The sequence below is a fragment of the Haliotis rubra genome, unplaced genomic scaffold (genome assembly GCF_003918875.1).
Source record: "Haliotis rubra isolate DU_JTF1 unplaced genomic scaffold, ASM391887v1 Scf258, whole genome shotgun sequence".
Taxonomy (NCBI): domain Eukaryota; kingdom Metazoa; phylum Mollusca; class Gastropoda; order Lepetellida; family Haliotidae; genus Haliotis; species Haliotis rubra.
The window spans coordinates 68,042-92,547 of NW_025766647.1; the positions used below are offsets into that span (position 1 = coordinate 68,042).

A 24,506-nucleotide genomic window follows, 5' to 3' on the forward strand; every position below is an offset into this window, starting at 1 on the left:
GCCTAAACATGCATTCATAGTTTTCCTCATCTGAATAATTCTGAAAAACTCGTGATTGTAAGTTTAGCATTTGATACAAAATAGTCAAATTTATTGAAAAATTATATTTAAATGAATGTAAAACTTTGTGTAAATAAGAACTGTAAACCTTCATCACAGAGCAGAGCATTCCCGATACAATAAACGTATGTACACAGTATAGCATTCCCGATACTATAAACATATATACACAGTATAGCATTCCCGATACTATAAACATATATACACAGTATATCATTCCCGATACAATAAACGTATATATACAGAGCATAGCATTCCCGATACAATAGACGTATATACACAGAGCATAGCATTCCCGATACAACAGACGTATGTACATAGAGCATAGCATTCCTGATACAATAGACGTATATATACAGAGCATAGCATTCCCGATACAGCAGACGTATGTACATAGAGCATAGCATTCCCGATACAATAGAAGTATATATACAGAGCATAGCATTCCCGATACAGCAGACGTATGTACATAGAGCATAGCATTCCCGATACAATAGACGTATATATACAGAGCATAGCATTCCCGATACAGCAGACGTATGTACATAGTGCATAGCATTCCCGATACAATAGACGTATATATACAGAGCATAGCATTCCCGATACAATAGACGTATGTACATAGAGCATAGCATTCCCGATACAATAGACGTATATACACAGAGCATAGCATTCCCGATACAACAGACGTATGTACATAGAGCATAGCATTCCCGATACAATAGACGTATGTACATGGAGCATAGCATTCCCGATACAATAGACGTATATACACAGTATAGCATTCCCGATACAATAGACGTATGTACACAGACCATAGCGTTCCCGATACAACAGACGTATGTACACAGACCATAGCATTCCCGTTGCAACAGACGTATGTACATAGAGCATAGCATTCCCGATACAATAGACGTATATATACAGAGCATAGCATTCCCGATACAGCAGACGTATGTACACAGACCATAGCATTCCCGATACAATAGACGTATATACACAGAGCATAGCATTCCCGATACAACAGACGTATGTACATAGAGCATAGCATTCCCGATACAATAGACGTATGTACATAGAGCATAGCATTCCCGATACAATAGACGTATATACACAGTATAGCATTCCCGATACAATAGACGTATGTACACAGACCATAGCGTTCCCGATACAACAGACGTATGTACACAGACCATAGCATTCCCGTTACAACAGACGTATGTACATAGAGCATAGCATTCCCGATACAATAGACGTATGTACATAGAGCATAGCATTCCCGATACAATAGACGTATATACACAGTATAGCATTCCCGATACAATAGACGTATGTACACAGACCATAGCGTTCCCGATACAATAGACGTATGTACACAGACCATAGCGTTCCCGATACAATAGACGTATATACACAGAGCATATTATTCCCGATACAATAAACGTATATACACAGTGTAGCATTCCCGATACAATAGACGTATATACACAGTATAGCATTCCCGATTCAATAGACGTATATACACAGTATATCATTCCCGATACAATAGACGTATGTACACGTATTTCCGTGTGTAGTATCATTTCACAGCTTTATGTACAGATAATATACGGATAACACGGAACACACACGGTTATATTACTGTAACACGGGTAATGGATGTGAGCACAGAATCTGTGAAATGCATGCATTATATTATGGTTGCCCTTTCAGAGGGCGTACATCAATGTCTTCTTACACAGTCAAAGAATTTCGCTTTTTCCAAACATATCTTCACACAAAATGTGTTTTAGGAATTGTTTCAAGTCCACACACATCCGCAGTACATTACAAATACACTTATGTACTGACGTTAATTAAACAAGGCTTCATCTTTGCTAAAGAGTTTGTGGAACAGATCATTTCACAATGGTTACGGCAACTAGAGGTGGTTGTTGTGATAGTTAGAGGGTGGGACGAACAGGGATGTAATAATTTGTCTGTTGCAGACAAAATGTTTGTTATCCAACGCCAGGTCAGAGGCCTGATAAGAATAGCAAATACTTCACGCCGCAAACGTGCGTGTTTCCCAGAGTCCTCGCTATTTGTCCTGTTCTATGTATCCTCGTCCACCGTCACACATCGCTAACGTTGACATACACCGAGCCCATGTCCTCGTCACCTGGACATGGGACAATGCTGTACAGGGTGGCAAGGTCACTCTGAAAACATCATACAAAACACTTGTGTGGAGAAGCTGACAGCGAGACACCAGAAACACATGATGAAATAGCATTACAACATACAGTTATTCATCAAGGTAGTGTTGATGGATAAATTTGCGACAATCAGATGCGGAAGTTGTCCGCGTACGGCATACATGGTTATCTGCCTTAAATGGACATATTAGAGTGCTGATTGTGTGGCAGCAAGGCGTGCTCTGAATTTGTATTGAACCTTGCAGCAAGACAAGTTTACGGACAACTGTTTCATACTGGTCAAAGAAATCCCCACGTATTGAAACGATATTCTATATATAAGCCAAAGGGCAGCTTTTAAATAACCGAAGTCCCATCTGGCAAACGGATGTTGATAGCTCTGACAACTATCAACCCAACGATAGTGAGATCACGCATGGCTGTCATGATCCTTATCAGCCTGCTGGACTCCTGGATCCATTCAGACCCGGACCTATAAATGCATATTGATGATTTCCTATTTCAGCACGACCTTCCGTCATTTGTGATAGATCAATAAACTCGCGTTAGAAGACGCTACGCATGTCCACTGTAAAGAACAGAAAGTGTATTTGAAAAATCAAAATTTAAGATATTATTCTGAATGCTACACTGAAAGCCATCTGAACCGAGTTCGTATACAAGGGAGATTACTCTACCTTAGTCACATCGTGTGTGAACAAATATGATAGTCTCCTGATGTTGTTGACAATCTCAACTTCATCGTCATGGCAACAGCGTTGAAGGATGTTGTTGATGACGCAAAACATCACGGCCACTTGTTTTTCCTTTGGTCTACAAGAGATCAGAGGGAGTAAATAACGTACAATAGGGAGCATTCCCAAGACATACGCTCTCCAGTCGTTCATGACAGTACAATATGGCATTGACAGGCTGGACCCAGTTAATGTAGGGAATGCCAAGAGATCTCATGAGTGAGTGAATGAGTGAGTTAAGATTTAAAGGCACATCGGCAATATTTCAGCCACATCGTGACTAAAACTAGTTCTTAATTCATAATACATACATATAATATATAAAACCCTGTCAATGAAGGACAGTAAAATCACTGGACTATCACAGATTGAGTTAAAACTAGCTAGCATATATCTTTAAAAGTGGAAATTATTTTTGGACAATACAATGTACAAATGGGCTATAGATCGCCAACAACTGAAGGTAGATCACCATACTAGGGACCATGGCGACCTACAGTGCCTTTGCTACCTGCATGGACCCTAGTTGGATTTACACCATCCCCTCAGCCGCTGGCGATTGTAGGAAGATTTTGCCGAATTCTAAAAGAACAAAAATACTACGTTTCAAAATTTGGTAAGCTTAAATTTAACTTTGAAAGTTTTGGGACTTACGTACCCTCTCAGGAGGACAATACCTTTACAATACCTCAATCCCCTTTGAGGGTACAGCCACTAACAATCTCAGTTACTAATCTAAACTACTACTGATAAAATATTTATCTATTTACAAACCTCATGTATCAAAATTTATCTAGTAATTCTATTTCTTTTAAAAATTCAATGATTTAATGATAATTGAAAAAAATATTAAAAAGATCCCTCACTGTTTTGACATTGAAATATTTATCCCTTGTGATGGAAAAATCAAGAGATATCATGAAATTAGTATTGCAATTAGTATTGCACTGGAGCTGGCTTGGTGTTCTGTATCTACGTGTACTGTACCCAAACACGACGGTCATCGGATGTGGATCTCCTTTGGCGTTTCTTGGACGATCTAGCTGTTGGATGACCTCTGGAAAGTCACTCAAAGTCAGTTTCGACGACGAAGATGTTGAATAGACGTTGACATTCAGGCTGGCGTTAGGGTTGCTCTGTTACGAGATAAGTAGTGATTGATTGAGTGTGGTCCAAATATATTCAGTTTCATCAAGGCGAGTCAGTTGTAGTGGAACGAAACCTCGAGGCTATGTATGCCAGGCCCCAAATAGGGTTCGAGCCCACCGTCGCTCAAGGTGACAAGACCGTGTCAATAGCAGTTAAGAGTCTCCCCCAAACTGTATTTCTATTTTTTTAAAATTCGGAATGTCATTGAATATAAACTAAATAAAACAGGAATCCCTCTCAGCACTGATTTACTGACAAGTTTCAGAACGCGTCATGACTGTCAAGTATTTTGTATAATCGAAGTTTTTGCAGCAATAAGTAGATTTCAAACTATTTAACGGGAGCCCTAAGTAACTGTGTCTGGACCAGATTGACCAGTGATTGATATAAGGTTGCCATGGTTACAGTTTGTGACCGAGCTTGACAATCCAATCCATATGGTTGCAATGAACATAGGTTGGAAGGGACGGAAATGCTCAGGAGTGTTTATTCAATGTATGCTGCATGGATGTACCTCTGCTCGAAGCTGTATGTTCCGACACGTCAGCTGATTGTCGACGAGGACCACCTTCCTGCTCCTCACTGATATGGAGCTCCAGTCTGTTGACTCCCCCTCCGGGCACACACTGGGCAGATACTGGCGGAAAAACATCATGTCATCCTAGATTATTCAGAGCACTATCTCTGTGATAATAAATGCTATTGACCCATTACAACCATACTCACTCACCCACTCCTGGTAATGAAAAAGAATACGCCCTTGTTCAAAATATGATGTCGGTATAAACATTTCTAGTTTAGCATGCCCATGGGAATACATCTGGTATTGAATTAATGTTGATAGGTGACAAGGTTGGTCCATGCCCTGCCCTCGAAAATGTTGGAAAGAGTACTGTCCCTTGGGGCACGACCCGCGTATAAGTTCGAGCATGCCATTATCCACATCAAACATGGCCTGTTTTGGCTTTCCTCGCACACAAAGTTTAACATTTAGCTGTCACGTCCAGCTTGATGTCACTAAAACACTGAACTAGTACTGACACTGGAAGCGTATAACTACCTTGCTGGCTTCTGGCAGGAACACGACGACGTCCGACTCATTGTCCTCCACCATCTTCCAGAATCCTTCTGCGTTGTCCACTGAGGGCACCTCGCTCACCACGTAGCCGAACTTACTCAGGTGGGACTGACACAGATATACAACTCTAATATTATGTTTGTTTGTTTGTTTTGTTTGTTTCAGTGCAAATATAGAAGGTAATATCTTTCTGATAAAACATTGGCTGACGTTTCTGGACAGAGGACATAGTCTGCTTTGTTAGGCAACACAGGTAAGGGTAAATGTGTCCCTAAAGAGGCAAGTATAATGTTACAAGACATATTATTGAAAGTAATACTTGCAATTGGGAGTACTATATATTTTTCTTCCGCCAATAATTACCAACCCACACGACTCGATTCTGTAAAATGTTCTCAACCATTCTGTTTCATATCACTCCGGGTAAAATGTATACTTTTGAGAAAACAAACGACTGATGCAGAGGATTTATATTGATGAGCCGATGTCTGAAACATTTGTCTCTTATCCTATGATATAATGTTTTTCTTGCACATTGTGGATAATTTATGAATTGTAAATTGGAGAATGTTCGGATTGTAAAAAGCAATAACGTTTTCAACTATGAAATACATTAATTGGGATATTATAAGAGAACGGGCTGACTGAAGGGAGATAACTCCAGACTCACCTGCACGTATACAGCATAGTGATCCTGTTTGGCATTTACCCACAACTGACCACCTTTACCTGGGGATGGAAGTATATCTATCTATAGCTGGTGGCTCCACTTGGTGGATTCAATACTGCGCATGAGTACATTTACTTACAGCAATTAAAGAGGAAATAATATCAACTGATTTGTAATCAGTTAGGGAAGTAGGGCAATTGCGTGTCTTGGTATAACCTCACGACACCTTGCTATGAACAGTCACAAGCACATGTCACTGTGACACATTGTAGATAAAATGGATAGAATGATCATTAAAACGCCCGCATGTTATCAGAGTGAGTGAGTGAGTGAGTTAAGATTTAAAGTCACATCGGCAATATTTCAGCCATATCGTGACTAAAACTAGTTCTAAATTCGGATGTTATCAGAAATGAGCGGGCCACTGGGAGATCAGCTCTTGATGTTCAATCACCCATGACGTCATGTCTCACGTCACCGACACGTCGGCATGTCCTACGGCTCGTTTGATCTTGGCTCACATTCGTCACATGAACCTGTTTCTAGTTCCATTATGCACTTTCTTGCCTATGCCAACCTTAGCAATTGTACCATAAATTACAACATGCAGCAGTGAAAACGTCGAGTGGAACTCTAACGTTGTTGACCACTGAAAAAATTGGGGGCTGGTAGTATGGGCAAAGGCCAAGGTCGAATGTCGTCACGCTCAATAGTGACGTCATCTATTATGTTCCATGACGTTTCCATCTTTGTAAAAAGTGGGTCAGTGACCTCCGTCGTTTGTTGTTAGCAGTAAATGCTTCAAAACCGATACCGTTGTTTGTTTTTATTTTATTAAAGATTCCATCCATTTTAGCTATAATAACGGTAACGCTATTTTTCAGGGCATTATCATTTGCAGAAGCCCTCGGTCTTTCTTACTGACAAGATTGCCTCCTTCGTCGGGCAGTTAATGAAAGACCTCGGGCTTCTGCAAATGATAATGCCCTGAAAAATAGCGTTACCTTTACAATACACACTTCTCATATTATTGAAAATATAAGCAATAAAAATGTGTCATAATGATAAGAAACATAATCACAAAAGCAGGGGCCATTGTGCACGTACTACACCATAAGTACGTGACTGTGAATCAAATAAAAGATGTATATTACCTGTGGTCACTGATCCTTTCCGTTCACTGTTGAGAACCTGAAACAAATGGAATGACAATCGCCAGTTCATCAATACGGGATGAGGTAATACTACGGTGAGACAACATTAGTTTGGCCGATATTGTATCTGGTAAAAGCGTTCGGAATAGTTAATTTCCGGATAAACAAACTACAGGAACGGATAATATCCCTTGTATACATGTATTCAACTAGGCAGTAATCGTCCGGAAGATACAGTTCAGGATTAACAATCATGTCAATCAGAAGAAACAGGATCCAGTCTAATGAGGTGTTACTGTATCACATGTTCCTAACAATGAAGCTTTGCATTAACAGACTAGGATCCTGACAAAGTATGGTCGAGTTCACATCAGCCAGATTGTAGCTCTGTAATGCATGCCACAAAGAAGAAATGTTCACCAATATTTTAGTACTATACAAGTCACAGTGGAGGTGGCGTGAGGAGAGGATGGGTTATAGTTAGGTAATGTGAAATGTACGTAGACACTGTCGCGCGAGGTCTGAAGGACGTGAGGTGCTTAAAGTCGCGTTCAAGAATTAGCACTTGTGGACATGCATCAACAGTACAGGGTAAAAGAAGAAGGATACAAGAAGTGACTGCATCCTAGAGTTCCTGTCAGACTCTACCTTTAGCAGTTTCGCCCCTGAGCAGTTTCCTATCTGGAACATCCCATCCTGGCTCCTCCTCTCCCGGAACTTCTGACCCGACAGTGTTGTGTCGCCCATGGAGAATGCTTCAGCCAGGGCAAGGTGGACACATTTATACTGCTCCTGTGCGGCGTAAAACACAATTAGGGTTGCAGTTAGTGCAATCAACAACCATTATATGCATTGTTTTATATACTCTGTAGAGCGGAGTTGGATGCATAAGTCGTGATGCCTGACAAAGTGATGCATATTGTCAACAGAGGATATCAAGCCTTGATTTTATGGAATATTGTTGAACGCGGCGTAAAACTGTATTCACATACTACTGTTATGGATACTTACGTGGGTCTGTATCATGTCCTTCCTCTGGGCCCGCAGCTCGGACACATACCCGAACACATCTAGTTTCTGTTCCGACTGACCTCTGTCCATAGAGTAGTCTATAGAGATGTACGTCCCAGTCCGGCCAATGCCCGCACTACACAGACACGTTCATGTCACATTAGGCAATTTGGCATCAAACGGTTAACGGTATTTTACATGATGCTTCAGAAAGAATGATACAGTTTCAGACTTTCCTCATGGAAATCACCTGCTATGTGTCATGGCTAACGTATCCGTTGGCCATTGAAGCTAACAAATGTGGAATCATCTATGAGTGCTTAAACCTCAATGTTAGTTAATGGAATAAATGGATGTTTGGAATAGACGGAAATAACATTATACCTACAAGGTCAAACATATATCGAAACAGATGGTTTTATTTTCTATACCATAAACACAAGTATAATCGATTTGTGTACTTGGTGGAGTTAGTGAGTGAGTTAATATTTAACGTCACATCGGCAGTATTTCAGCCATATCGTGACGAGAACAATCTATACATTAAGCCAAAATACATCTGCACCTTATAAACCTGTCGTCGAAGGACAGTAAAAATACAAGATTATCACAGATTTAGTTCAAAACTAGTAAGTTGTAATAAACTCTATTATTACAGAAAACAATGCAAAATAAAAACAGGCGAGAGATCGCCAGCAGCTGAAGGAAAATCACCATACCAGGGACCATGGGAACTTATACTTTTGCTTCCTGCATGGACCCTAGCTGGGTGTACTTGCTAGATATTATCAACGCTGACTCGATGACACACATGGATCAATATATTGATTATTGAACTTAAAGTTTCCTGGGTGGAACGCGTCACCTGCAGTGAACAAGCAGAGGACCTTGTAACGATGACTTTGTTTTCCGCACTCCCCAAACAAACTCCATAAGTGAAGTCACTTCCGGTACACCATGGTCAGGCCAGGCCGTGAAGTGAAAGTGTAGGACGGTCTTCGTATGTCGGGTCTAGTAAACATTTAGGAGGTGAATCTTATGAATGTTCAGATTTGTTGTGGTACTATTAAGTCAAAGCCCGATTCCGTTTGTGTATAAAATACCCACACATGGCATTACTCCTGGGTTATTATTTATAGTAAAATCAGACTTTACACGCTACATACATGATACACGATACAGGAATCATGGATGGATATAACTCGAACGTGAGTTCAGGACGTGCATTGGCATAGAAAACATCATACCATCCCGATTTGTTTTAGGACGACATAAGACGATTTAAACACTTTAGTCGCTCCCTGAAGGGCATTATTACATATATGACCCGTGAAGATCCGGGATAGAATAGGTCTTCAGCAACCCATGTGCTTGCCATAAAAAGCGACTATGCTTGTCGTAAGAGGCGACTAACGGGATCGGATGGTCAGTTTCGCTGACTTGGTTGACACATGTCATCGGTTCCCAATTGCGCAGATCGATGCTCATGCTGTTGATCACTGGATTGTCTGGTCCAGACTCGATTATTTACAGACCGCCGCCATATAGCTGGGATATTGCGGAGTGCGGCGTAAAACTAAACTCACTCACTCATTATTACATATATTTTAAAGACATAGGTTGTATACACAATTATCATGTTTGTTTTTTGTATTTACCTCCTTGTTTTGGACCATGAATTCTCTAATGACCCAGTGTGACCTCTTTTCTTCTCTCGCGACAGTGACAGTAAATACCCCAGCTTGGAGTGGCTTCGTGGTATTCCAGTACCTTTCACACTTTACCTGTACAAAACATACATATAGATACACGTGGCAACTCTTCGCACTTCACCTGGACAAAAATATATGGACCTACAACACACGTGACATAGAAACTCTTCACACTTTACCTCTACAAAAAATACATGGACCTACAACACATATGACAGTGTGTACCTCATATAGACACTTGCTTCAATTGTACCAATAGTACATGTCGATACTTCACATATGGCATAGGAGCACTTCACACTTCACCAGTACAAGTAATACATGTAGATGCACGTGACATATACAAACTTAACATTTACCTGTTTAAATAACACAGTACATACAACACAATATGCTACAGTCAATGTCTACAATTAGGCAATGTGAACATTGACTGAAATAACCACTCCATGTGTACATTGCCTGATTCACTCAGTCATTGTGTACATTGCCTGATTCACTCAGTCATTGTGTACATTGCCTGATTCACTCAGTCATTGTGTACATTGCCTGATTCACTCAGTCATTGTGTACATTGTCTGATTCACTCAGTCATTGTGTACATTGCCTGATTCACTCAGTCATTGTGTACATTGCCTGATTCACTCAGTCATTGTGTACATTGCCTGATTCACTCAGTCATTGTGTACATTGTCTGATTCACTCAGTCATTGTGTACATTGTCTGATTCACTCAGTCATTGTGTACATTGCCTGATTCACTCAGTCATTGTGTACATTGCCTGATTCACTCAGTCATTGTGTACATTGCCTGATTCACTCAGTCATTGTGTACATTGCCTGATTCACTCAGTCATTGTGTATATTGCCTGATTAATTAGCCCAATTATTGTACAGACTGACTGATTGTTGAACAGGGATTATTGAGAAGACGAGATTAGCATGGGTTTCGTTCTTTGATCACTGAGAATTCTGGCAATGTACACAATGCCTGGAAATGTTAGACACTGTACACAATGACTGAGTGAATCAGGCAATGTACACAATGACTGAGTGAATCAGGCAATGTACACAATGACTGAGTGAATCAGGCAATGTACACAATGACTGAGTGAATCAGGCAATGTACACAATGACTGAGTGAATCAGACACTGTACACAATGACTGAGTGAATCAGGCAATGTACACAATGACTGAGTGAATCAGACACTGTACACAATGACTGAGTGAATCAGGCAATGTACACAATGACTGAGTGAATCAGGCAATGTACACAATGACTGAGTGAATCAGGCAATGTACACAATGACTGAGTGAATCAGGCAATGTACACAATGACTGAGTGAATCAGGCAATGTACACAATGACTGAGTGAATCAGGCAATGTACACAATGACTGAGTGAATCAGGCAATGTACACAATGACTGAGTGAATCAGGCAATGTACACAATGACTGAGTGAATCAGGCAATGTACACAATGACTGAGTGAATCAGGCAATGTACACAATGACTGAGTGAATCAGGCAATGTACACAATGACTGGTGAATGACTGAGTGAATCAGGCAATGTACACAATGACTGAGTGAATCAGGCAATGTACACAATGACTGAGTGAATCAGGCAATGTACACAATGACTGAGTGAATCAGGCAATGTACACAATGACTGAGTGAATCAGGCAATGTACACAATGACTGAGTGAATCAGGCAATGTACACAATGACTGAGTGAATCAGGCAATGTACACAATGACTGAGTGAATCAGGCAATGTACACAATGACTGAGTGAATCAGGCAATGTACACAATGACTGAGTGAATCAGGCAATGTACACAATGACTGAGTGAATCAGGCAATGTACACAATGACTGAGTGAATCAGGCAATGTACACAATGACTGAGTGAATCAGGCAATGTACACAATGACTGAGTGAATCAGGCAATGTACACAATGACTGAGTGAATCAGGCAATGTACACAATGACTGAATGTACACAAATCAGGCAATGTACACAATGACTGAGTGAATCAGGCAATGTACACAATGACTGTACAGTGAATCAGGCAATGTACACAATGACTGAGTGAATCAGGCAATGTACACAATGACAGTGAATGACTGTACACAATGAGTGAATCAGGCAATGTACACAATGACTGAGTGAATCAGGCAATGTACACAATGACTGAGTGAATCAGGCAATGTACACAATGACTGAGTGAATCAGGCAATGTACACAATGACTGAGTGAATCAGGCAATGTACACAATGACTGAGTGAATCAGGCAATGTACACATTGACTGGTTTTTTTAGTCATTGTACCCATTGCCTGATTGTAAACATTGACTGTAACATATACATACATGATTAAAACCAACGAAACATTTTCCATCTCCCCATGAAATCTCTACCAAAGGCAGTCCACTGTTCATTCTGACTATAAGAAAATCTTGTGTTTACGAATCACTATGGAATGATGAAGATACCAGGTGTACGCGACTTGGTTATCAACCCACTCGTGTCAAACACATGCGAAGGCAGGTTAAATGTGCATACATTATGGTAAAAGATCAAATAAAACATTTAATGACAATAGATAGTACAAGTTTGGGAAACGTGAATTCATGGGAAACGTGAATTGAACAGAAGCAGCGATGCGTGTCTTCAAAACAAAAGTGGTCCCTAGTATGGTGATCTACCTTGAGTTGTTGGCGATCTTTAGCCCATTTTTACATTGAATTGTCCAAATAGTGCTATCAGTTTTGACTTTTCCACACTAGTTTAGTTGTAATTGTGATATTCTAGTTGTTTTACTGTCCTTCGTCGACAGGTTTTTATAATATACATCTATTCCATTTCAATGTCAAATATGTTCTCGTCACGATATGGCTGAAATATTGCCGATGTGAAGTTCAATATTAACTTACTCACTCACTCAAAACAAAACTGACAATACCTTTGTTTTTTCCACCAGGTTGGTGAGCATGACAATTTTTCCACAGTTCTGTTCCCATATCATTCTCCAGAAGTCGTTAAGAGTTTGTTCTTTCGGGGCTGCAATCAGATTAAGCAACATAGTATCCTCAATCATTTACGCGACACCTCGCCTCTCCTCCCCTCTCCTCGCCTCGCCTCCCTCCGCCTCCCTCCCTCCCTCCTCCCTCACCTCACTTCCGCTACCCATCCTCACCTCACCTCAGCCACCCAACCTCACCCACCTCACCTCACCTCACCTCACCTTGCCTCATGTTTATCGCCTCGCCGTGATATTGCAGGAATATTTCTAAAAGCGGCGTAAAACTAAACTCACTCACTCACTCACTCATGTATATCGGGTAGATTAACTTACCCTGAGCCGCAATGTAGCTTTTGTCGTTCTTGTATCCCTACAAGGATGTGAAAATAACAAGGGAATGAACTTGATGCGCGGGTGTACACAGTCACTGTCCGATAGAACACACATGTAATACTATATTTAGTTTGTAATACTAATGCAGACTCATGACAACACATACACCCTGATTAATGACCGGTTTCGTCGAGGAAAACATGGACGGGGTTTTAATTACACAGTATAACGATCACAAGTGTATCTGTAGGAAATGTCACGGGATAAAAAGTTCAACATGGATGTCAACTCAAATATTAGCGAAATGCTAAGTACATATTCCTCACTTACACATACACACTATCAGTCGAGGGGTTTCCCTCCACACAGTTCTGACACGTACGCAAGAATACCCCAACACAGTAGTTTCTCCGCTTAATCTGTCCACAAATATCAACACGTCCTTATTTCGACAATATTACATAAATTCCCATCAACGTAAAAGCACGGCTCAGCCAACAGATAAAAAAGTACATTGTTTTGACGACTTTTATTAATGTGCATCTCGAAAATCACACTTCAATTCCCACCAATGACTTTTTTTTAATCTGGTTCAACTGTTATGTAATAAAGCAAGAATATCCGAAATTCAAAATGCCAGGGCTCAGTCAACATACAAATAGGTGCATCGGTTTGAAGACTGTGGTCAATGTGCACCTCGGAAATCACACTTATGTTCATAAAGACATTGCTGTAACAGATGTAGACAGTAGTGTTGATGTAAAGCTTACCTTGATGTGACTGGCGTTGATGTAGGTGGAGCCAGGCTCTCCGGGGATGGCGGGCAGAGCAACTCGGTTGTAATCATCTGAAACATTGATGTAGGTTTGTTCATGGCTGCAGAAATGTTAGCATCTATGAATTAATTGTATTACAGAACAATATATTCATGATTATTCATGACCCAAGAAATAATACCATCTGAAGAATATTCTGAAGAGGAAATGTATGATGTAAGAGCAAAATAGTCCCCAGTCTTGACTATCCTCAGAAACCACTCTCAGATTTCATATCATAAATAGAGTCAGTATATACACGTTTATTCATAAAGTCATTTCCAGTTCTCACAGTATATATTACATTATGCATTAGAGTAACCAGAAGTTTACAAACTTATCATGAAATATATACGCATGCAAATATTGCCTTTAGCGTCCCCTCCAAACAGGAAAGTGTGTGCATGTTTTATGAGGCTGTATATATTTACAGGGGTATGTTTTATGAGGCTGTATATATTTACAGGGGTATGTTTTATGAGGCTGTATATATTTACAGGGGTATGTTTTATGAGGCTGTATATATTTACAGGGGTATGTTTTATGAGGCTGTATATATTTACAGGGGTATAATCCGATAAACTTGTTCTTCCCTTTGTGTTCCGGCTTCTTGGACACTTCATATGACCCCATGAACCCGGAAGGTAGTGTCTGAATGGAAAGCAGTCATGTATGATTATGTACAGCATAAATACTAGCTTAACGTCAGCTAACCTGGTCATAAACTGAGAAAATACGAGCGGAATGCCATTTTCATGTTAACCAAACTTGAACAAAGGTCATGCATTTCCCTAAGCCATACCTGCTGGTAACATGTTGCTTTTCAGTTGGTATCCTGTTTTTTTCCTGATCAGCACCATTTATATGTCTAAAAAGGTCAGGTTTAAAAATTTAGAAAATAGACTTACAGTGACAGGTGATGACATACCATGCACACCTACCACTACTTGCGGCCATTTTGTTTTTCAAATCTGAGGTCTAAAAAACATTTTCCAGGTTGGAATCCTATTTATTCATGATCAGCATTCTTTAAATGTCATAAAAGGTCAAATTTCCAAAATTAAAAAATTAGAGATACAGTCATAGGCGAAAATACTGTGCACAACTACCTCTATTTTGGGCGATTTTGGTGGTCATTATGTTTTTCAATTTTGATGCTCAAAAACACCTTTTTCAGCTTGGTATCTTTGTTTTCGTGATCAGCACCCTTTAAATAGGTAAAATAGCCTGGATACCAAATCCTACTAAAAATGCCTCTTGCATTACTTTTATCCACAATCGGCCCTAGTCTATATGACGTCATGCATTAAACGTCCTACAGCCCAGTACAAGATTGCTCCCCATGTGACCCTATTCTCACCGCCTGCTTCACAACGCATCCAACTTCTACATTCGAGATGGAGAATGATGAACAATATTGTATGTGCGTCATGCACGTCAGATACCCTGTGGAATTTCTCAAAGGTGAAGCTCATGTAGAAACCATAGGTACAAGTAGAAAGAAATAGTTAAAACATCATTGTCATTTGTCGTCAAACATTACATCGTTTATAAAATAACCTATTTTTAACCATGTTTTGACCCATTTCGAATCTTGACCATACTCAAGGCACATGTGATACATAGGAAAGATGGCTTAAGGTATGGAATGATCTCAACCAGGACTATCATCGATGTTTAGTGACCTAATTGATGCTTTCGAAAGAGAGGCTGCGAATGTTCTGCCTGTACATCTGATATCAAATTCGGGTATTGATGGGCAGTCGAAGCATACATTGATCTGATTCTGTACCGACATTCCTCAGGTTGAAGATGTGATTTATGACATACTCACTTGGTATTCCGTTTCAAATCTCCCAGCCTTCTTCATTTTAGCGACGAAGGTTCCCAGTGTGGAGATATGGATCTCCGTGCTGGAGGCGACGGTGGGCGACACAGTCTCGATATCCATGGACTTCTGTCTCTTTTTCTTCTCCTCCGGCATACGTTGAGTAGCTCGCTTCTTCCCGTTTGTCTTCTGTGCTTCACCTATGTATTGTTATCATATCAATTTAAAATAAATCATTATAACATGGAAAGTGGCCTTGTTTACCAACACATTACACTGAGTGAGTTTAGTTTTACCCCGCACAATATTCCAGTTATATGGCGTCGTAAATAATTGAGTCTGGACCAGACAAGCGAGTGATCAACAGCATGAACATCGATCTACCCAATTGGCATACGATGACATGTGTCAACCAAGTCAGCGAGCCTGACCATCCCATCCCGTTAGTTGCCTCTTGCGAAAAGCATGGGATACTGAAGATCAATTCTAACGGTGAAAAACACTACTGAATGGTGCCATAATTACAGCAACTACCGCGATGCATGTGCACTGTCATAGTTTGATACTATGCTCCATACTCCCCAAAACTACTTTCTCCTACTTCCCCTCGCACACACCCAAAATTCGTCTCCTGTACACAAATTCTCCTCACAACTCGCATTACCTCTCTCTGAAACTGTTCCCAAATTCTCAAGAATTCTGCCTCTCTGTCTGTCTGCTTATGTATATGTCTGTGTCTGTGTCTGTGTTGGTATGTCTGCCTGCCTGTTTGTGTCTGTGTCTGTGTATGTGTCTATGTCTGTGTGTCTGCCTGTATCTGTCTGTCTCTCTGTATGTGTATGTGTGTGTTGGTATGTCTGCCTGCCTGTTTGTGTCTGTGTCTGTGTTGGTATGTCTGCCTGCCTGTTTGTGTCTGTGTATGTGTCTGTGTTGGTATGTCTGCCTGCCTGTTTGTGTCTGTGTATGCGTCTGTGTTGGTATGTCTGCCTGCCTGTTTGTGTCTGTGTCTGTGTTGGTATGTCTGTCTGCCTGTTTGTGTCTGTGTCTGTGTATGTGTCTATGTCTGTGTGTCTGCCTGTATCTGTCTGTCTCTCTGTCTGTGTATGTATGTGTTGGTATGTCTGCCTGCCTGTTTGTGTCTGTGTTGGTATGTCTGCCTGCCTGTTTGTGTCTGTGTATGTGTCTGTGTATGTGTCTATGTCTGTGTCTGTGTGTCTGCCTGTGCCTGTCTGTCTCTCTGTCTGTGTATGTGTGTGTGTGTTGGTATGTCTGCCTGCCTGTTTGTGTTTGTGTATATGTCTGTGTCTGTGTTGGTTTGTCTGTGTCTGTGTTGGTATGTCTGTGTCTGTGTTGGTATGTCTGCCTGCCTGTTTGTGTCTGTGTATGTGTCTGTGTTGGTATGTCTGCCTGCCTGTTTGTGTCTGTGTCTGTGTCTGTGTTGGTATGTCTGCCTGCCTGTTTGTGTCTGTGTCTGTGTTGGTATGTCTGTCTGCCTGTTTGTGTCTGTGTCTGTGTATGTGTCTATGTCTGTGTGTCTGCCTGTATCTGTCTGTCTCTCTGTCTGTGTATGTATGTGTTGGTATGTCTGCCTGCCTGTTTGTGTCTGTGTTGGTATGTCTGCCTGCCTGTTTGTGTCTGTGTATGTGTCTGTGTATGTGTCTATGTCTGTGTCTGTGTGTCTGCCTGTGTCTGTCTGTCTCTCTGTCTGTGTATGTGTGTGTGTGTTGGTATGTCTGCCTGCCTGTTTGTGTTTGTGTATATGTCAGTGTCTGTGTTGGTTTGTCTGTGTCTGTGTTGGTATGTCTGTGTCTGTGTTGGTATGTCTGTGTCTGTGTTGGTATGTCTGCCTGCCTGTTTGTTTTTGTGTATATGTCTGTGTCTGTGTCTATGTCTGTGTGTCTGCCTGTGTCTGTCTGTCTCTCTCTCCTTGCAGTACCTTTATCACCAAGTGGTAGAACTGTCCTCGTTGGAGACACATTCTCATAGATTGCCCCAGTGTCTGAGAAGAAATGTCTTTGTCGACGTTTCCTGAAGAAGAAACAAAACACTGAAGCTATGGTCACTCTACAAGAAACAGTATTTGTGTGTAGGAGAAGTATAGGTCAGTTAGAATGCAGTTTATCTCTTTCCATTCAAGCATTTACAGCAAGATCCAAAACAATGCACTGGTGGCCAACTGGCACAGAGAAAAGAAAGTGAAACAGTATCGTGAAAAATCTAGTTTCAGTGACTGATTGAGACAAGTTAAGTATGGTGGTTTACGGTTGAGCTAAGCTAGAAATAAAATGGGTTTTAGCACATAAAACAAATTGTCCAATAAACATGCTTTTGACAAACAAAACATGGATTTTGATTAGAACTACAAGGTTTGATATCAGTATATTGTTCAGAAATTATACAACTTTTCCTCAGTGTAACGACACCCTTATGGGAAGTTGATATCCGATACACATTCCGATATCTATGTACCGGATAGATAGAAACTGTTAGAGTCCCGTGTGAGCGTCTACTTCACCGCACCGGGACATTACTGCAGTCGTTAGGCATACACTCTGGCGTCAAAACAGTCACAATGTATGTTTATACTTATAAATGAAACGGGGTAGTTGAAAGTGGTGCCTTCGGTGTTTGTCTGATTGTAACCTATGTTCAAGAATGGGATATCATTGTGGGGAGACACCAGGAATGAGTGGCACAGATTGTACCATTAGACTAGAACTTTAACCACATGGCTACTCAACCTTAATATATTTCAATACTGCACATTTATAAAAAAATATTGTATGATGGGCAAATATTCATACACAGGAAAATACTGTAACTATGAAAATCTCATTACCTGATTACGTGGCGGAAAGTTTATTTGATAAGATGTGACTGTTTCAAACTGCAGGATTTATGACGCCCTCACCAGGTGCTACTTTAAAAACCAGGTAGAGAGGAGTAGGGGCAAATGTTCATAGCATGGAAACGGGAATTATAATAGAACACCTGAATCAACAATATGTTATTACCATTTACACGGAATGGGTAAAATTATTTAGAACTGTGGAAAAGAATATCGATGTGCCTGTTTTGTTTGATTTACATGTAATTGCTAAGAACATGTACAAAAATTCGGGTTTTTTCAAAGCAGGAGTATTTCGAGACATCTGCTACTTACACTTTACCTGTGTGTGGTTACAGAATACTCGGATAAAGCATTCAGCTGTAACTTCACGACTGTAACTACGACGGAATAGATATGACGTGTTCAAAAGGTATTAAATAACGTACATATTATTTCAACTGCAACTTTAAGTGAAATTGTTTTCCATTTCTGAATAATACGTAGGTAGATTGTCGTGAGGAGTACTCGAAGGGCACAGAAACCCTGTATGAGAATAGAACGTTCCCATGTACATCAGAAAGATCGTGATATACTCGTACTTACCTACGCAGCAACACAATGACAACGATGATGATGACGATGATGACGACAAGGACAATGCCTCCAACACAGCCAGCAACAATGGCATCAGCCATACCTGCGATCCAATGAATTGGGCATTAATTTTAAATCAGATAACAATAATAATTGCTTAATATAGCCCCTATCTCCAGCTTTATGCAGCTGCTCAATGGTGATTACACGTTAGAAGTCACTTTATTACAGTTCAATCTGTAGATGAGAAGAGAACTGTTTTGGGTTTCTCTTTCAAGCTGGAGAGAGTCACTATTTCTGATGTCAAGGGGGACCACGTTCCAAAGGGCGGAAGCTGCAACTGAGAAGGCACGATCTCCAGCCTTTGTTGATGTTGATGGAACAACCAGTTGCTCCTTCTGGGCAGAACGTAAGGTTCTAGATGGGTGGTACACCGACAGCAGGTCCTCTAACTAAGCAGGCGATAACTCAACATAGAGAGCATTGTAGTCAAGACGAGTAACTTGAAACTGACCAAATGTCTGATGGGCAACCAGTATAAATCTCTGAGAATTGGCGTAATGTGACAATTCTTTCTGATGCGGGTGACAACACGAGCAGTCTCGTTCTGAACTCTCTGTAAGTGAGAGATTACGCCAGATCAAAACACTAGAGAGTTACAGTAATCGACTTTGCTTGTTACTTGAGACTGAATCAGAATTTTGCAAGTTTCGTTATCAAGGTACATCCGGAGTTTGCCGATGTTAGCGATTAAAAAGTTTGCTGCTTTGGCAATGTTGAGTGCCTGCCTGCCTGATGTTTAGCTGACATGGTTCGATCCATGACAACGCCCAGGTTCTTGACAGTTACAGCTGGATCAACACAGATCGTGTCCACAGATAGGTTGATGGTATCTGGAGCGAGCTGTTGTTGAGTACCATAACATAATGAATTATGTTTTGTTCTTGTTAAGTTGCAGGTGATTAGCAGACATCCAATCATGAACGTCTCTGATGCAGTCTTGCATGCTGCCGATTCCTGAGCTAACATTCAATGGTGTAACCGCCACAAACAGCTGCTGATCGTCGACGTATCCATGGAAGTCCAAAGAGTGACCTTTGATGATGTTCTCCAGTGACAGGATATAGCACTGGAACAAAACAGGACCTAACACGGATCCTTGTTTGACGATTTTCGGGGCTGATGTTACACCGTTCACTTGCACACGCAAATATTTCAGTTAGTCCGTGATCATTGATGTGTGATTGCAGTTGGGAGAGGACATCCTATTTGGATGATTTTTTAAAAGGAAACTGAGGTTGGAGACTGGGCGTAGGTTCTTAAAAAACATCCGGATCCAGTGATTGTTTCTTTAGAATGGGAGTCACAATTGCTTCCTTTTAGCAATGCTGGAATACGCCAGATTCTACGAGTTGTATTGCAAATTAATATTTATTACGATATAGATAGTACGATAGTGCTATATATGTTACAGGGAATGTGTGAAACCAGGGATTTCACGTAATCCCTTAAAGAATTAGTAAGTTCATGAAATCACTGTGACCCCCAGGGATTTCATGTATTCCCTAAAATGTCAAGGGATTTCATAAAATTACTGATTTTCGTAGTGCCCCATTACACACATTCCCTGTTATATCAGTGAATGTATGAAATTAATTTATGAAATTAGTGTTTGTAGCTTACAACTTTGACAATCTACTGTTGAGTCTCATTTCATCACTCAGTTCTTAGTAACGGTTGATTTTGAAAAGGCATTTGACTCTGTAGAATGGGAATTTATCGAAAAAGTGTTAGACGCATATCAGTTTGGCCCTTCCTTTAGAGAATGGGTTCGACTTTTTACTCCAAATAGTTGTAGTGCTATAATAAACTGGAGACATATTTCCAATGTTTTCAGTCTGGGTTGGGTATGTCTACAGGGAGACCCTTTATCAGCTTAACTATTCATAATGTGTGCAGAATTGCGTGCTATTTCTGTTAAACGTAACAAAAATATAACCAGGATTAATGTGAAAGGAGTAGAATATTCTATTTTCCAATATTCGGATGATTGAAATATTTCTCGCTCAACGGATCAGAACAAAGTATATGACAAGTCATGAAGACTCTTAAAGAATTCGCTATTTGCTCAGGGTTAAAGATCAATTATGACAAACGTTCAGCAGTTTGGATTGCATCCAAAACCGGTTCGTCTGATAAACTGTCTCCTCTTATACTTATTTATTGGTCCAAAAAAACCTTTAAGATTCTAAGAATTACATTTTCAACAAATCTGAGAGAAATGCTAGATGTAAATATTGATAAGCAATTTACAAAGGCAAGAAAAGCAAGCAATTTACACATGGTCAAATAGAACGTTAACTCTGCCATGACAAATTTTACCCTCATTTACCCGCCTCTTTATGTCTCTACCCGTTCGATTCCATCATCTGTTTGTTTTTTAAACGAGTGATTGTATCGATTTATATGGTATGGTAAAAGAGATAGCATAAACAAGACTATGCTTATTAACGACTACGAGAAAGGTGGAATAAAACTGGTAGATGTGTTATCATTTTGTAAAAACATGAAAATACAATGGGCAAAAAGACGAACTGTTTTAAAGCGGGACTGAAGTGATAATAGCCAGTGTCATAACATCTTGCCCCAAGAAGTGAAGTTTATCAGCATATACTCTGTACTCGCATTATCAATTTGGTGTTTTCTATTTCAATATATGCTTCAAGGGGTTTCATGAATCCCTGAGCCAATATTTAATGAAATCCCTTGAAATTTTAGGGAATACATGAAATCCCTGGAGGTCAATGGTCACAGTCATTTTACGAAATCACTGATTCTTTTAAGGATTTCGTGAAATCCCTGGTTTCACACATTCCTTGTTGCATATATATATATATATATACATCATGCCAATAATGGTTGTCACCCACCTCCCACCCAACCCCCACACACCTCCCACCCCACCCCACACACCCTCTCCAATTAAAATAATTGAAGGGGGTGACAACCATTATTGGCATGAGTATATATAGATAGATAGATAGATAGATAGATAGATAGACAGAGAGAGAGAGAGAGAGAGTGAGGGATGGTAATAATATAATAATAAAATTATTTTGTTATCCTGACAGACTAATGACAATAACTAGGTGTGTCTGTTAATGATTTAGTTTGACCCAGACAAACCATTGTTTGAGTCAATTTCAGTCAGTCGAGAAGCCACATTGTACATGGGTGTTCGTCCGGCCTTTTGTTTCCTTAGTCGTGCTGAATTACCTTCCTTCACATCTGAACAATCTTGCCGAACACAACCAATGCCAAGATCAATAACACAGCGGACCACGGCAGGCGGATCCTGATATATTTCAAGACATTCTCACCATCTCACCCTTGCATTACTGACACATTAGAAAGCGTTTTAATTTTCTATAACATTTACTGCATGTTTAACAAAGTAAAGCATTATATCTGATTGATTTTGTTGCAGCTTTACAATCCACATGACAAACAACATTCACACAAACTAAACTTGTTAGTAAAATGAGGCGCTCCTGTTATTGGTGCATGTAAAGGAGGCAAACTTGCCATCCAATGATTTTGTGTGTCACTGAACACATTTCTCTACGCTTCGAAGCCTCTCTGGTTGCATGTGAACGCATCATTGGTTTATGTGAACACTTTACACTGACACAACTACAGGTTCAGACAACTGAAGACAAGCACAACTATATATTAACGGAACTACAGATCATCACAACCATACTGACAAGCACTCAAGCATGAAGTGAACATTTACTTACCCAAGGCTGTACACGGCTGCCACGCGCAAACAAGTGTCAACAACCAGAGTGTGTTAGATCGCTGCATGATATCCATGTTGTACACGGCGACAAGGAACTAAATAAGTACAGGTATGTCATACGTGTGAGTAGACGGACCAGGTGAGAGGGCAGGTAGTTAATTCAGGCGAAGTGTTTGTTGGCGAAGTGATTAAACCTGTCTCGGCATGATAATAATGCTTTAAACATTAGATTGATAACATTGTGAATTGTAAACGGCTGGTAAACATTAGCCATTATTTATTGAATGCATTAGGTAAATATTGCATATAGATCGCTGGGTGTATATACCTCAATGACACGGGGTGATAATGCATATATGATTAGTATTGCCAAAATCTGTGTTGATCATTGTACTGTGTACATTAATGTCGGAAGACAAAATAATCGATCGTCAATCAGTCCTCCCCCTTTAGCAACTCTGGGTCATATTAGTTCCGATAATGCAAAGTTGTAGAAAGACTGTACTTGAGAGAATTGGGTTGCAATATTATGTAACCAAGAACACAATGTGCATTGTGTCAAGTGAGTATAACACAATACTGCAGTGTCAGGTTCAGACTGGGTTTTGTCCTGACTGTCTATAGTAGTTTGTATTGTGACCACTGGGTTTGCTCTATGCTGCGTGCTTGCTTCATGTTGTATGGGAAAGGACACCGTTGTCAAGCATAGAACCCTCCTTGTTTTTCATCACACAAACTTCTAAATTCCACTCAGAGAAGTTATTGCAAAGTACACTTTATAGGCCCGACTCTTTATAGCTACAATCGCTTCGTGAAACGAGACCCTTTTCTTGTGCTCAAACATGAACGCTCGTGTACGGGCGGTACGAGTGAGTGAGTGAGGTAATATTTAGCGTCACTTCGGCAATATTGCAGCCATATCGTGACAAGAACAATTGATATCAATATTCAAATCTATAAATTTAGAACGTACAAACCTGTCATCGAAGGACAGTAAAATACTAGATCATCACAGCTGTTAATTTAAAACTAGTACGCTATCATAAAAGTACATCACTATAAACAACGGACTATAGATCACCAGATCTGGTACATTCAAATTGCCGTTGAATGTTTCGTTACTTATGTACCCTCTCAGGAGGAAAATAATTTTACGATACTTTAAGGGTACAGTTACTAATCTAAACTACAAATCATTAAAATGCATCTATCTATAAAACATAATAATCAGAATTGATCAATTAAATCAATTTATTTTAGAAAACAATAATTAAATGAGTAGGTGCAACGGATAGTCGGTTTAATTTCACTTATTTATACCTACTTGAGTGTTCCACTTCTTTCGCAGTAAATCACGGACATAAGATCTAACAGTTGCTTTGTAATCGGAGTATGGAATAAGAAGTAGTGTCACAGATTTGTTGAGCGCTGCTTTAGCAGCAAGATGAGCAGTACGGACGACAGAAATGGGCACCCCACTGGCCACTACTCCTGTGAATGTAAACCTGTCTTACTAC

The 24,506-nt window shown here is 40.2% G+C and overlaps 1 protein-coding gene across 1 annotated transcript; it reads right to left on the reverse strand.

The window, feature by feature from the left end:
- Positions 1-69: 69 nt before the first annotated feature.
- LOC124279859 (receptor-type tyrosine-protein phosphatase T-like) lies at positions 70-24,395 on the reverse strand. The gene is made up of 20 exons (XM_046715733.1): positions 24,314-24,395; positions 22,988-23,084; positions 19,197-19,290; positions 17,700-17,791; positions 15,770-15,963; positions 14,499-14,586; positions 13,891-13,967; positions 13,121-13,157; positions 12,728-12,825; positions 9,713-9,838; positions 8,920-9,065; positions 8,055-8,190; positions 7,692-7,835; positions 7,044-7,080; positions 5,890-5,948; positions 5,202-5,327; positions 4,656-4,778; positions 3,980-4,128; positions 2,936-3,071; positions 70-2,261 (listed from the first exon to the last, which is right to left on the reverse strand). Exons 2-20 carry the CDS (start codon positions 23,061-23,063, stop codon positions 2,175-2,177), a joined length of 2,025 nt encoding a protein of 674 aa, XP_046571689.1. The 5' UTR covers positions 23,064-23,084; positions 24,314-24,395; the 3' UTR covers positions 70-2,174.
- Positions 24,396-24,506: the final 111 nt, after the last annotated feature.